This window comes from Stenella coeruleoalba (assembly GCF_951394435.1).
Source record: "Stenella coeruleoalba genome assembly, chromosome: 11".
Classification (NCBI taxonomy): Eukaryota; Metazoa; Chordata; class Mammalia; order Artiodactyla; family Delphinidae; genus Stenella; species Stenella coeruleoalba.
In genome coordinates, this window is record NC_137157.1 from 82,902,129 (window position 1) to 82,916,020 (window position 13,892).

General features: G+C 36.0%; 1 protein-coding gene across 13 annotated transcripts in view; it reads left to right on the forward strand.

Moving 5' to 3' along the window:
- SOX5 (SRY-box transcription factor 5) overlaps positions 1-13,892 on the forward strand; it is a 993,819-nt gene that overhangs the window by 586,479 nt on the left and 393,448 nt on the right. For 4 of the 13 annotated variants that reach the window (XM_079938022.1, XM_079938025.1, XM_079938028.1 and 1 more), the window contains exon 1: positions 7,120-7,188. The exons of 8 other annotated variants lie outside the window; for them this stretch is intronic. In XM_079938022.1, coding sequence (XP_079794148.1) covers positions 7,151-7,188 — 38 coding nt within the window. In that variant the 5' untranslated portion in view covers positions 7,120-7,150. Of the gene's footprint in view, positions 1-7,111; positions 7,189-13,892 lie in introns of those variants that run through there. One more of the 13 variants, XM_079938027.1, reaches the window with a different exon arrangement.

The following is a 13,892-nucleotide window of genomic DNA, read 5'->3' on the forward strand; positions in this document are numbered from 1 at the left end:
ATCAACTTACTAATGAAGCTAAGTGTTCAAATGTCTTCATATTTCACTCAGTTTTCGCTCTTATTTCTGCTCTGGTTAGTTAACATCAAGAAATACATAGCACAACTACAGTGGAAAAACTTCCCTGAAAGATGTACACTAAAATATTTTATAGAAATTAATAAGTAGCCACATTGTAGCAATATCATGGTGCTACTTTTCACTTTGCTGCTGCCTCAATGTAGTGTGTTCCCTGAATTTCTTTCCAGGTTGAGAAATACATAACAGAAAGTTTGGTGGTCAAGAACACTTTTTTAAGGTATGGTCCCATTCGAATGGCTTCTCTTCTCATGGGTTATATGGATTTTTTTACTCAGTAGGGGTCTTGACTATTACCACCAGAGTGATTGGTTCATGTCTTTTTCAACCTCATGAACTGGCGACAGTTAGGCAACACCACTTATCACAAGGAGAGTTGATTGTGTAACGAGTAAAAAAATTAAAGTGTAAGTTAGGTTGATCTTCCTAATAGATATCTTTTCCTGAAATGATCCTTTCTGTAAGACAGAAATTTCACTACTGCAAAGTAGTTACATGGCGGCCAGAAGATAGGCCTCCTTTATATGCAGTTTCACTTTCTGTGGTTTCAGTTACCCATGGTGGTCAACCATGGTCTGAAAATATTAAATAGAAAATTCCAGAAGTAAACAATTTGTAAGTTTTAAATTGTGCGACTACTCTGAGTAGCATGGTGAAATGTCACACCACTCAGCTTGGCTCTGCCTGTGATCCCCATCTGTTGACATCGTCATGACTGTATGACCCAGGATCACCAGAGCACATTGATCCTCCTCTTGACATATCATCAGAAGGTCAATAGTAGCTTAATGCTATGTCACAGTGCCTGCCTCATTCACCTCACATCATCTCATCACAGAGGCATTTTTTCATCCCACATTATCACAAGAAGAAAGGTAAGTACAGTATAATAAGAAAAGTGAGGACTACTATATTTTCCCTTGGATATCCAAAATTGTAATCATGTTAGAGATTGTTTAGAAATTATTTTTAAAAAGAGAGCCAGACTTTATGATGAGTGTACTAACTCTGATGTTTATTATCACCATAAATAGCACGAGGGTGCTATTCTTAACTGTTTTCAATTGTTGTATAAAGAATCATCTTTTGGGCTTCCCTGGTGGCACAGTGGTTGAGAGTCTGCCTGCCGATGCAGGGGACACGGGTTCGTGCCTCGGTCCGGGAAGATTCCACATGCCGCGGAGCGGCTGGGCCCGTGAGCCATGGCCGCTGAGCCTGCGCGTCCGGAGCCTGTGCTCCGCAACGGGAGAGGCCACAACAGTGAGAGGCCCGCGTACCGCAAAAAAAAAGAAAAAAAAGAATCATCTTTTATATCAAGTTATTTGTGAGGATAGGTTAATCATCGCTCAACCTAACTTTGACGTTTAAACATTCTCTTAGCGTTAAAACATTCTTATAAGCACTTTCCTGTACACTTGATATTTAATAGCTATTAGGGTATATTTGAGATAAATTAACATTTGGTGCCTTTTGAGAACTTTGGAGGAAAGTTGTCATAACTTTGGTGTTGCCCATTTCTTCACTTGTTAGTTTTGGGACCTCGGACAAATAGTTCTCTTTGTAAGCCATGGTTCCCTCATTTGTAGTTGGGATGATACAGCTACATATCTCATATAGTTGTGTTGAATGTTAAATGAGATTATTTTATGTGCATCGCAGTGACTGGTACAAAGTTCTCAAACACTAAAAGCTATCATTTTTAAATTACTTCAAATTCTTCTGAAGGAGGTAAATAGTAAGATACCAAACAGTGGGAGCTATTACTGGGAATGGCATCATCTCTTTGAGACAAGTATGAGACGAGTTTTTAAGGTGAACACATTCTTAAAGAATGTGTTGTTGAAGAACACTGGTTGGTCAAAAATGTGATCTGAGGACAATTCATCTGTATATTCTAACTAACCAACTGACAATACAGAAGAGTATGAGGGTGGGATTATATGCCAATTCTCTTGCATAAGTGTATTATGGGGAATTGAATTTTAGGTCTTTAAAAGGAAGAGAGGCTGTTGAATTTCTTAGGTATGTTTCTAAAGAGGTCCAATGACTTATTCTACTCTAAGTCAAAGTTTTAAGCTGCACCTGATAGGTCAGTGGTGAGCTCACCAGGCATTTGGTGAATGGCTCACAGACGTACATTGGTTGGAAGTTCTTTTTTTTTTTTGAAAGAGGAAGGGTTCTTTTTTAATATTTTGTGATAAAGCAAATAACTGTAGGGGGAAAAAAAACCAATAAGTGAATATTTTCTTAATGCCTCTTGTGTCAGGTTAAAGCAACACAATATTGGTATTGTCTGACACTGATATTAAATTCATTGTGGTTATAATACTAAAAGTTTCATTTCTCAAAAATAACCTTCCAAATTCCATGAACTATTGCTTGATGATAGGAACATGTATCAAATATTAAAGTGTTATCTGTACCTGTGACTACGTATTTCAGTTTCAGTTATTAAAATAGAGGATATTTAACAATTCTATCTTAAAAACAGGGGAATGGACATTCTTCCTTTTATTGAGAAGAGAAATATTAGAAAAACTTGTTGAAACAGTGTCTGAAAGAGGTTAAAGTTGGAAATAACTTGTTTCCTGATATTCTTTTTGAGAATTCTCCAGCAGTGTTCACTAGCATATCTTATATTTTCTTAGCTTGTGTGAGTCTCATTTTTATATCTACAATGGAAACAACATGAGCTCAAAAGCACACTTTTTCAGGTTCATCCCATTTTCCAAAATACTGCTGCGGCAATGTCAAAGAGACTCATTAAATGTTTTATGGGGTTTCTGTTGTAGTTTGTGCTTTGGTTCTCTCTGAAGATGCATTTATATTTGTACATCTGTGTTTGTAGATCATTTTGTATTTCCCACCAATTTAATTATTGTTCAGTAAGTTCTTGTCATTGCTTTTCATGCATTTGCTTTTGGTTTTAGCTTTTCTTACCATATTTACCTTAGAGAGCTTGCATATAAAACAATTAATTTGAATTTTGCTCATATATATTTTTAAAATTAGATTTATTGGAAATTTTTCTTGAATTTTACTTTTAAAGCCACCGTACTTAACATGTTGTTAAGCATTTAATAAATGTTCAGTGAATGGTAAAGTGTATCTCAGTCTACATATATTATGAAACTTTCTGGAGACCTATACTTATAATAGTATAGCAAAATCACATTGGGATGTTAGTTCTGATGTAGACAATACCAGGTATGTAACCAATTGAATATCTTGAACTTTTCAGGTAATTGATAAAGAATATAGATTTATTTAACACATATTATGTGCTAGTCATTAGCACATATTTAATATTTAAATATTTTAACATTTAATGTAAAATAAAAAGAAGACATAATGGTAATTTACTATTAAGCATTGGGTTGCTGGGATCAATTCAGTTATTTAATAAAATTATCAATGACAGGATTTGAGAGAATATTTTGGAGCTGCCTTCTCTTTTGCTGACTTCTAAAATCTTGCAAAAATGTTAATTTGCAATGTAGAATTCAAATGAAAGAAAACTTTTACAGCCTAGAAAGGTACATTTAAAACTATTTATTTCATTCAGCCATCAAATACAGTACTAACTTAGTGACAATGAGATTATATCAAATTTAAATTCATTAACAATTACTTGAACGCCTTTTAAATCACTTAAAAAGTGAGTACCATCTTGGGATTTTCACTGAAGTATAAATTCTGGAGTGTTATTTTATTCTGTATTATGGTATCAGAAGTGAAATAAGATTTGGCTTCAAGTAACAAATGGGCCACTAACCAGTTGTATGACTTTAAATTCCTTTTGCCAAAGTTTAAACACTGGGAAACTTAGGGCTATATATACCCACACACTTTTCTATGCTGCATATGATCCGTGAGCTAATCTATGTGAACAGAATTCTTTATGAGCTTGGAGTTCCATTAGTTCAAGTTATCATTATTAGGATGATCATTATTATATCTGGCAAATTTTCTGTCTAGTTCCTAGTCTATTTCAGTTTCTTCAAGGATAATTTTGCAAGAAATAATTTGTTTTGAATGGCTGCAGAAATGTTTATAGAAATATGTTAAGCTCTTAAACTGACTTCCACACCATTTAACATTTTCCTATACGTCCTTTGTGTTTGTTTGGCATGTGTGTACTTACACATGCACATAGTAAATGTCTATAAAAACAAAACCAAAGACAAGGATGAATGTGATATGAGCATCTTTGCTTTACACTGTAGTTGGCCTCAAACCCTCTTTCTTACCTGCTCTGGTGACCTTCTGGATTAGAGTTTCAGAGAAACAACCAGAGGTAGTAGCTGTAGCAAGATAGCAGCTGGGACCATACGGATCTCAGCATCCTGCCTTATGGCCATTATCTTTGTTTCTATCTTTATGCTGCCACTCTGTCTCCTTCTTGTGTTCTCCCTGCATCCTCTCCTCACTGCCGCCCCCTCCTCTTCCTGACTCCAGCTCCCGTTCGTTGCCCCTTGTAACTTACCCTTCCTCCTCCTTCATTTTTCTTTATTGATACAAGATGAAACAAGACTCCCTAATTAGGAAATTCTTTAAAAACTATTTTTTAAAGTGTACGTAGCCAGGCAGCTACCATTCCCTAAACCCCATATCCACCATTAACAATGGAAAAAATTATTTTTGTATGCTTTATCAATTAGAGTGTATTAGACTGTAGCCCCCTTAAGTGCTGAAATAATAGATATTTAAAATAATGCAACAATTTTCTCACTTTCTATGTAGGAATGGGTTGTTGCTATAATAAAAAATAATTTGAGGCTAATGACAAGAATAAGACAATATCTTTCCCCTTCCCCAACTGCTGAAAATGAAAATCATGTCAGCATCAAGTCATTTTTGCCACATCCCTTGTTAACAGCTTTTTTCAGGGCGGGTCATAATTCTGTGTTCTGTTAGTGTCTTAACTCCATAGTGACATGCTTCAGTCTTATTCCACATTGATTTTGTAGTGTATATACATGTATTTTTAGGATACCCCTTGAATGATAGATCTCATTATTAAGTTATTATCAACTTTGGCAAAAATGTTATAACCTTTGAATGAAGAATAAATTTATTAATATGATAAGGTTAATAATTGATTTTGCTGTTTGGAATTTGTGTGTAATGTCTCATTGTGTATGTCTAAAAAAGTAAACTTACTGTCTGCCTGTCGCCAGGAGAAAAAAGTGGGACCTAATCAAACTGCTGTGGGGTCAACCCTTGTGGTTTTAAAGGCCCTTAATGTTGTCCAGCTGCAAAATAAAAGGAATTGGGAGGGGAAGTTGGAAGGAGCGGAGGGGGCTGGGGGGGAACGTGTGGAAAAGAACAGGGAGTCTGGCTTTTATTTTTTTTTTTTTTAAGTGAGTTCAGTGCCAGCCTGGACATTGGCTGTGCAGACTATTGAGCCATTGTCTGCTCCATTTCCAGAATAGCCCCCAGTTAATCACTTCGGCTTTGAAGGGAATTTCCTCGTGGAATTCTCCACAGAAAATCTAATCAACTGACCTGCCCTCTCAACAATGGAAGGCTTTTTTTCTCTCTTTCCCTTATTGGGGCGGGCTCTGTAATGTAGCCTTTTGTGCAGAATGAACCCTCCCAGTAGGAGTGGAGAGCGTGTGTGAGCGACTGAGTGTGTGAGTGTGAGAGTGTGTGTGTGTGTGTGAGTGTGAGTGTGTGTGTGTGTGTGTGTGAAGAATGCACACTATCTCGTGTTGGTGAGTGTGTGCTTACTCCCTGACCAGATGCTGCGGTGCACGGGGCAGCCACCATCTCTGCATGCGTGTCTGTGTAAGTGTCTCTCTCTGTGTTTGTGTATGTGCCTCTGTCATTTCATGTCAAAGGTACATTACCTGATTACCTTCCTCGCCTGCCAGATTTTTATCTAGATAATTGGAACTGCTATGGAGGCTGTGCCTTGCCAGCCAGCTTAGGAGCCGTAAAGCCCTAGTTTGTCCACCTTGTTATCTGTGGCTGCCTGGGCAGAGGAAATTAAAGAGATCCCCAGCCAGGGGAGCGCTTCCCGCCCTGACCTCCCCAGCAATCCCGAGCAGGACAGTTTGTTAGGACCATCTTTTTGTTTTCATTTGTTGGTTTGGTTTGGGGTTTTGTTCCCTGGAGTGTGCGTTATTTTGGTATGTGGATACCTATTCCCCTCCGCATCGCACATCGTGTTTTATGGAGTTTGGAGCTGAGGAAACTTTGGTTGGGTTGCCAGGACGTTCGCACCACTTTGTGGAAAGCGCGAGCTAACAGTGAGACCGACAGAGTGAGTGACAAGTTGTTTACAGGTTTCCTTGAAGGGGCCTCTGCTATATTTCAATCTGTCAAAGTTGCTTTTCTTCCCTCAGAACAATGCCTGATTGTTGTGTGCGAGAGAGTGTGTGTGTGTGTGTGTGTGTGTGTGTGTGTTTCCGTGTGCGCACGGAGAGAGCCTAGAAAAGGGTGAGAAGGCGTAACAATTCTTTGTGTAAAAATGCTATTACTAACATTTAATCTTTTTGCTTAATGAGTTAATAAATGCAGTTTAATCGGGGTTCTGTTAGGTTACAGATTTCTCTTTTAATCAGTAGCAAATGCATTTTCAAAAATCATATTGTGTGTGTGTGTGTGTGCATGCGTGTGCGTGTGTGACTTTTATTATTTAGAGGAGAGAGTATGGGAGACGCGTTAAATGAGTTGACTTCTCACATTCGGTAATGTCTGGAAGGGAGAATTAAAAGGAAAGGACAGGCACCCTGAGGTTGTCTAGTGCCTTGCAGCCCGAGAGCGTGTGGCTGGAGGAAGGGGGAGCAGCCCGACCCGCTGCTGGAAGTGCGCTACCCCTTTAAGAGACTGGTCAAGGAGTCCTAGGAGAGGGAGGGGGGGTGAGAGAGAGAGAGAGAGAGAGAGAGAGAGAGAGAGAGAGAGAGAGAGAGATTGAGAGAGAGAGAGAGAGAGAGAGAGAGAGAGAGAGAGGGAGGGAGGGAGGGAGAAAATCAATTGGTTTAGAAGGTTTGGACTCACTTGACAGGTTCAGTTGGAGACGATCATAGGTGGCTGCTGTGACAAAGGGAAATTGTGCTTTTCCAGCATGCTTACTGACCCTGATTTACCTCAGGAGTTTGAAAGGTGAGTACAGTTTTTCCCCCCTGATATATTGAAGTGCAACTATCCCATTTTACAGTAGTCTCTGAATCCATTGGAAGATGCTCCCTTAAAACGTGTTTTAAGGGAGAAGCTTTTAGCTAGTGCTTCTGCAGTCTTGTTAGCTGATTTTTGTTGATTGCCCAGACCAAATGGAACTGATTTGCAAAGTCTCCGGGATTTCTGCTAATATTTTTAGGTTACGTCCTATAACAGGAAATTAAATGAACATTAAGCATCTCTCTCTCTCCCACTCGCTGCTTTTCTCTTTCTCATTCACTCTCTTACTTTCTTCCTTCATTGATATTTTTCTCCCCTTCTACACCTTTTTAAATGCTTTTGTGTGCAGAGTGTTACCATTTTCAACATCTCTGTCTCGTAATATCTGGGGTGACAGAAGGTTTTAGTGGTGGTTAAAACGGAGGCTATAAGTTCCTATTTGATTCTTCTGTAAAACTTTGGAAGCTGCTCAGTAAAGCACATGACCTTTTGTTGATATAAGAGAGCAGATTTTTTTTTTAAAGAAAATTTAACATCACAGGAATCTATTAGTACATTACTCTGAAATGTCAAAAAAAATGGGGATGATCCCTTTTTAAGTTTTTAGTGGCCACTTTTTGCACTGTCTTAAGCTGAATTTTGATTTATTCTGTTTTCCCTTTTGCTATGATGGGAATAAGTTTATTTGTAGTCAAGTATTTCCTATTAGAGAAATGTGTGTAATATCCTTCCATTGGATGTTTTTGCAAGTAAAGCAGGGCTCTGAAAGAATTTTAGCCCTCTTCGTGTTCCTATAAGTACACACTGCAGTTTTTAAATTTGAGTTCTTATCCTAGCATAAGTTCATTTTTTGGAACTATAAATAGAATTTTGTTTGCCATTAAAAAGAATTCAAACTTTGTATTCTGTATGGTGAATTAGAAAAAAAAGCTAAAAAAAGCCAGGATGCATGATACCCAGGCTTTTTTTTTTCATTTTCATGAAAGCTACCTTCTGTATAAACATTTGTTGTATCTGACTATGCAATGCAAGCTAGGTGCTAGACCAGCTGGTTAAAAATATGCTAAGTCAAGCTGTTCATCGCTCAAAAGACTGAATTTGATATGAAAAGACGAAAAAAGAAAGGACAAAGATTAAAACATTCTAGAAGTGAAGCAATGGAAGAGAAGAGGGGTATTGAGAATAAAATAATACTTGAATGTGGTCAGCTATTAGAGAAACCAATATCAGATCAGGAGAGAAAGTAAAATAGCCAGCATATATACTTTAATACTGTCTTCTTTCTTTCATTTCCTCCTCCTCTTTTTTTTTTTTTTAAAAAAAAAACTTAAGGTGCATCTTCACCACATAATTCCAGTGAACGGTTGAGCTTTCTTAACAGTTTTGAATTATTTTTTTCAAAGTTCTGTATATTAACTCTTTAAAATAGTTAGCTTTTTTTTTTTTTTTTTTTTTTGGTAAACATAGCCTGTTTCATATGTAGGTATTGAAGTTATTTATACTGGAACATACTACTGCTTAATACCATAGTGAGTTTTCTAGTATGTGCAGAGCGACACTTAAATGATAGTATTCTTCAACTCTATACTTTTCGAAAATAAAACTCTGAGTCTGATTTGTAAGCCTGTTAAATGACTGTTCTTATAAAAAGGTAGTTACATATTAACAGGCTGTAGCCTATTCCTTTATATAGGCAAGCTTTCCTGCTGTGAACTTTATTTGTATTTTTTCAATTATCTCTTTTTAAACTAAACTTTTCCCTTTCCTATTCCGATGCTCAAATCTCTTAACACTTTTTTTTTTTCCTGGTGAGAATTTCAGTTTTTTGTCACTCAGAGGCGTGCTTTTCTAACTGCCTAATTAAATAAGCAAGTGATAATCAATAGAGTTGTCAGTATAGACAGCATCTTTGGAAATATTAGTAGCTAAAATAATTTTGAAAAATGTCCTACAATATAAAATTTCCTAATAATTTCCCCTGTGGTTGTAATTGGTAATACATACAAAAATCTCAGTAAATCATTACTATTTGTTTACACTGAATTTGTATGGCTGAGTGTATCTATAGTCACCCACATAGAGTATATATCATGCAGACTCAATATTGAATATTTATATTCTCCAAAGGAGGTATATATGCTGTAATTACACTCTCATACATAGTCAGCTTTTTTTGCCTTTTCAACTATCTGCAACTTTCATTGGATATGTAGGTCATTTCTATCGAGTGTTAAGTTTTTATTCTGTTTGCTCACCTGATATAGATGAGTTGTTCACTCAAACTTAGTCAGAAATCTGAAAAGAAGACTTCTAAATTTCTGTATGAAATAGAGAACATTGCTCTGGAGGACATTAATAAGTTGCTTGGGGCTTATGTATTTTGGAAGTTGTATGTGATTTTTTTTCTAGTTTCATCAGTAGTCTTGTCTATCTTCTATTATCCTTTCCAACCTGTAGACTATTTGAAACTTTAAGGAATATTCAAAACTTAAATGTCTGGATCAAAATTGGAATATAGATTTGTTATGTCCGTATTATCAGCCCTAGAAATGAACATGATCAATACTGTCAGACTAATAAACAGTTGCTAAATAATTCAGAAGTAGTAACAATTTCACTGTCTGCTAAAACATATTCAGGAGGTAAAGCAAATTGAACAATGATTCTAAAAAGTAAAGAAGTTGAAATATTTTATTTTTACTGTCAAGCATCCCTAACATAATTGATTATGATTAATGAAAAACAATTCTCAGGTGGGAGGTGAATAGGCAAAGTATGCTCTAAGGAATTATTTGTAAGCAAAATCTTTTAACTCATACTATTTAGAGGAAACATAACTGGCAACATGGTCTAAATGTTAGTAATAGTGTCTAGAACGAACGCTTGAACTCTCCGAAAAAATTTTAAATGAAGACAGTGAATTTATATATTTACCTGAAAATAAATAATAAAAATTGTAACTAAGGGTTTTTCCTTTCAGAATACCATTTATTTTTTCATGTTCTTAGAATGAAAATATTTAAAATATTTGTCTTAAATATCAATATCAGTTTGTTTCTGATGACTGAAAAAAGCATTTTTTGTTACTATCAATAATATTGTATTCTATTTTTCCTTATGTTTATATTTATCCTATTTGACTGTAATGTAATTGTTTTATGACCAAGCTACTTGTTACACTTTCTAATTGTTTTATGTTAAGAGACTTAATTAAAAAGCAAGTATAAGATGATTGCTTAAGAAGACAGTCTATTAATGTCTAGAAAGAAAAAAAAAAGTTGGGCTCTAAGGTAGTGGGATGAAGCAGATTAAGCTTATAATAGCACCTATTTGGTGGCTTCTCTCAAAACGGGTGCAGAAACACACTGCCAGTTTTCTACATGTTGAAGGGAACACTACAAGAGTAAAACCTTCTGCAACAAAAATTTAACTATTTACTTTATATTCCCATCTAATTTATTTATGGCCATATAGACTAAAGAAATAATTTTTCACATTAAGAGACTTTTAAGTGTTTTTCTGAAGAAGGACATATACATCAGGTACTGTGAAAAATTAATTTTAAAAATTACCATGAAAAATCACTGTTAATGGGCTGCAAGAATATTTCTGACATTAGCAGTACTTTAATCACCTAAAGTTTGTCCATAGTAATAATGTATTTATCACCTGGACAGACTCATTAAGCTTGATTAAAAACTTTTTTTTAAACCATTGTGCTCATGAGTGATAAATACATTCAAGTTAGCAGGTAACCCCTAGGTGTGAATCAAAGGAAAGTTTTCGGCTCACATTGTCACCTAATGGCACCTGTAAACCTGTAAGTTTGATGTTATGTTTTCAGGATGTTCTGATATCTGCCTTTGTTCATTTTATTTATTTATTTTTTATTTTCTATTACCTTGTAGAGGAAAAGGTGCCTACAACTGATTATAGATTTTAATTACCATCCCAATAATTTGCAAGCTAACTGAGCTAAGATATTAGTTTGGAAGGCAGCTTGCATGAAGCAGTGGACAAACCATACTTGTGTCACACTCAAACTGGAGGACTGTCCTGAAGACTTAGCAGGCGATGCGATCTGACTGATTACCAAGAACAATTAAGGGTTAAATGTCAGGTAGTTCAGTGTTTAGCAGGTTGATAGATAGAGAAATGTGTGGATGTTATGATTACTTCACACGCTGATATGGTCTTATGTTTCTCAAGTATAATCAGCATACAATAATGTATTTATCTGTGCTTAGGGAGCTTTTAACTAAAGTCTGTATATGCACCATACCTGAGAGGCAACTAATAAGGCCTGTTCTAATACTTGAGCACATTACTCCTCCATAGAGCTGGAAGCTATTTCAAAGGTATTACATTCATAATGCATTTAAAAAGCCAAATTATATTCATGGTTAAAGTCTGACTTTTATTGTCTGTTCTTTCCACAATCAATTCTCCAGCCACCTAATGAGTATGTGTATAATGCAGATGTGTATTATGTATGTTGAATACCTCCCTTTCTATAGACGAGTTAAATAAATATAACTGATAGATTTTGGTTTTCTTCCATAGTTTGTTACTCATTTATAATTTCAATGAGTTTAACAGCATGGGAAATAAAATAATCTTGACGTTTCTCTTGTTCTAACTTATATATAGTTTAATATGTCAGGTTTCTGACTCAGATGATGGCAGTCAGATAGAAATATGTGCAAAGATTTAACCAAAACATGAAATATCTTCCTTTTAAAGGAAACATTTTGTTGGACAAGAAATGGACTGAAACATAGCAAATTCTTTCTTGCTCCATTCATTCTGTCCTTTTTTCTTTTCACTGATTGAGAGCATTGTCATTTACATTAAATATAAAATTTGAATGTTATATGGATGAACATGATCGAGTGATATTGCTGGAGAAGAAAAAATTTAAAGACATACTATTTTGCTTCAGCGAACAGCACTTGTTTGGACATTCTTTAAGAGAATGCCTCATATTTCTCCACTTTAATCAGGAACTAATAATGGTTCAGGAGGTGACCTTTTCATCCTTTCTGACTTCTGTGTTTCCTCCTGCAGTTTGGAAACTGCACTCCCTTCTCTTTAGCATTGTCTATTCTTCTCTTCACTTACTAGTTGAGAGTTCCTACATCTCTGGAGATACTGTGGCGTGTGGTTCTGCTTGTCCAATAGGGGGGTGTTGCATTTCTCCACATTCAGTATCCTTTTCCCTCGGAGCCTGAGTGTAAAACCTCAGCAGTACTCCCTGCCTTTGCCAGCCTGAGGAGTCAGAGACTCAAAGTTGTTCCCAGCTCTTGCGCCTTCATTGTAGAGCTGCATTCTGCTCAGTGGGCTGCCGAGAAGGACCAGACCGAAACAAGATTTAGAAGAATTCTGGTGAGAACTGTTTATAGGGATATGGTATTTTAAAAGAATGTAGTAAACAAACAGAATTGTGGCATAAACAAAGATAATTAGCATAAACAATGTCGTTTTAGGACAGGTGGTTTTAAAAAACAAACAACAAAAAACCCAAATATGAACCCAACTTGAATGCTGCCAGTTTGGAACCACTGAACCTTAATCTGTACTTCATGAGAATTACCCAGGTTTGTTGATAAACTTATTAACATGCTTTTTCTGTTTCTTTTGTATCATTTTCCGGTCATTATGCCCTTTTGTCACCCAGCTTGAAAGTAATCTATTACAAGGTAGTGTAAGGACTTTTTACCCATAAAACATGACAGAAGGAAAATTAAAAACAAAAACTTGTGGTTGTTCATAGACATTTGAAATCAGTATCGAAGCTTAAGTCAATTCAAAACTGAACTCAGCTCATTGTATTTTAAATCTCTCTTTGTATCTAAGTGACATTTCAGTCACTTGGCTGTTTAGTATTAATGCATTTACTTTCGTCTTGCCTCAGAATTCAGAGATTTCTTGCTATAGCTGAATCATCACTTGTGTTATATGTTTATTTCTGAGTGTTGCTTATGTCTGCTTCCTATTTTCTCTATGAGTTAGTGAAGGTGGTACAGCACTATATAAATGTAGTTGGTGATCATGCAGTAAGAGGATGCTAACTATTGTGGACCACGTTATCTAAACCTACTATGCTGTCGTGACGAATTTTTATCTGGAGACATTTAGGTTTATTACTAAATGACGTTTTTTCTTAATGCCTTCTACTGAACTATTTTGGCTTAGATGAAATGTGGAGTATGGTGAGCAGAAAGCTGTTTATTTTTCTTGCATTAAGGACCAAAGTTCTTTATGGAAGTGTAAAAGGTTTTTTTCTATTTGTCTTCTCGTGGAGAATGGGGACCAGGAATTCAAAGTAGGTAGCTGTAGTATTCTGCAGCCCTTCTCTCAGCTGAAATGAAAGCATTTGTGAATGAGTTTTGGTTTCTTGGAGTTATAAAGATGTGTGTAAACTAGTAAACCATGTCTCATTCATGTGCTATGGAGATTTCTCGTACTTCAGGGACAAAAATAATTTGGCTACTAACGAATTAGGGCTACCTGCCAGTGCCAACACATACTGTAGGTAAGAGGAACACTATAAAGAAAAGCTGCTGGCAGCAAATCCCTTGAAACTTTCATATGTAACAGTGTTTCTATTTCTGCTCTTCACATCTTTGAAAGAATGTGTTTTTTCGAAGAGAAAATGTTAAAAAAACAAGATAGGATGTTTCTTAAAA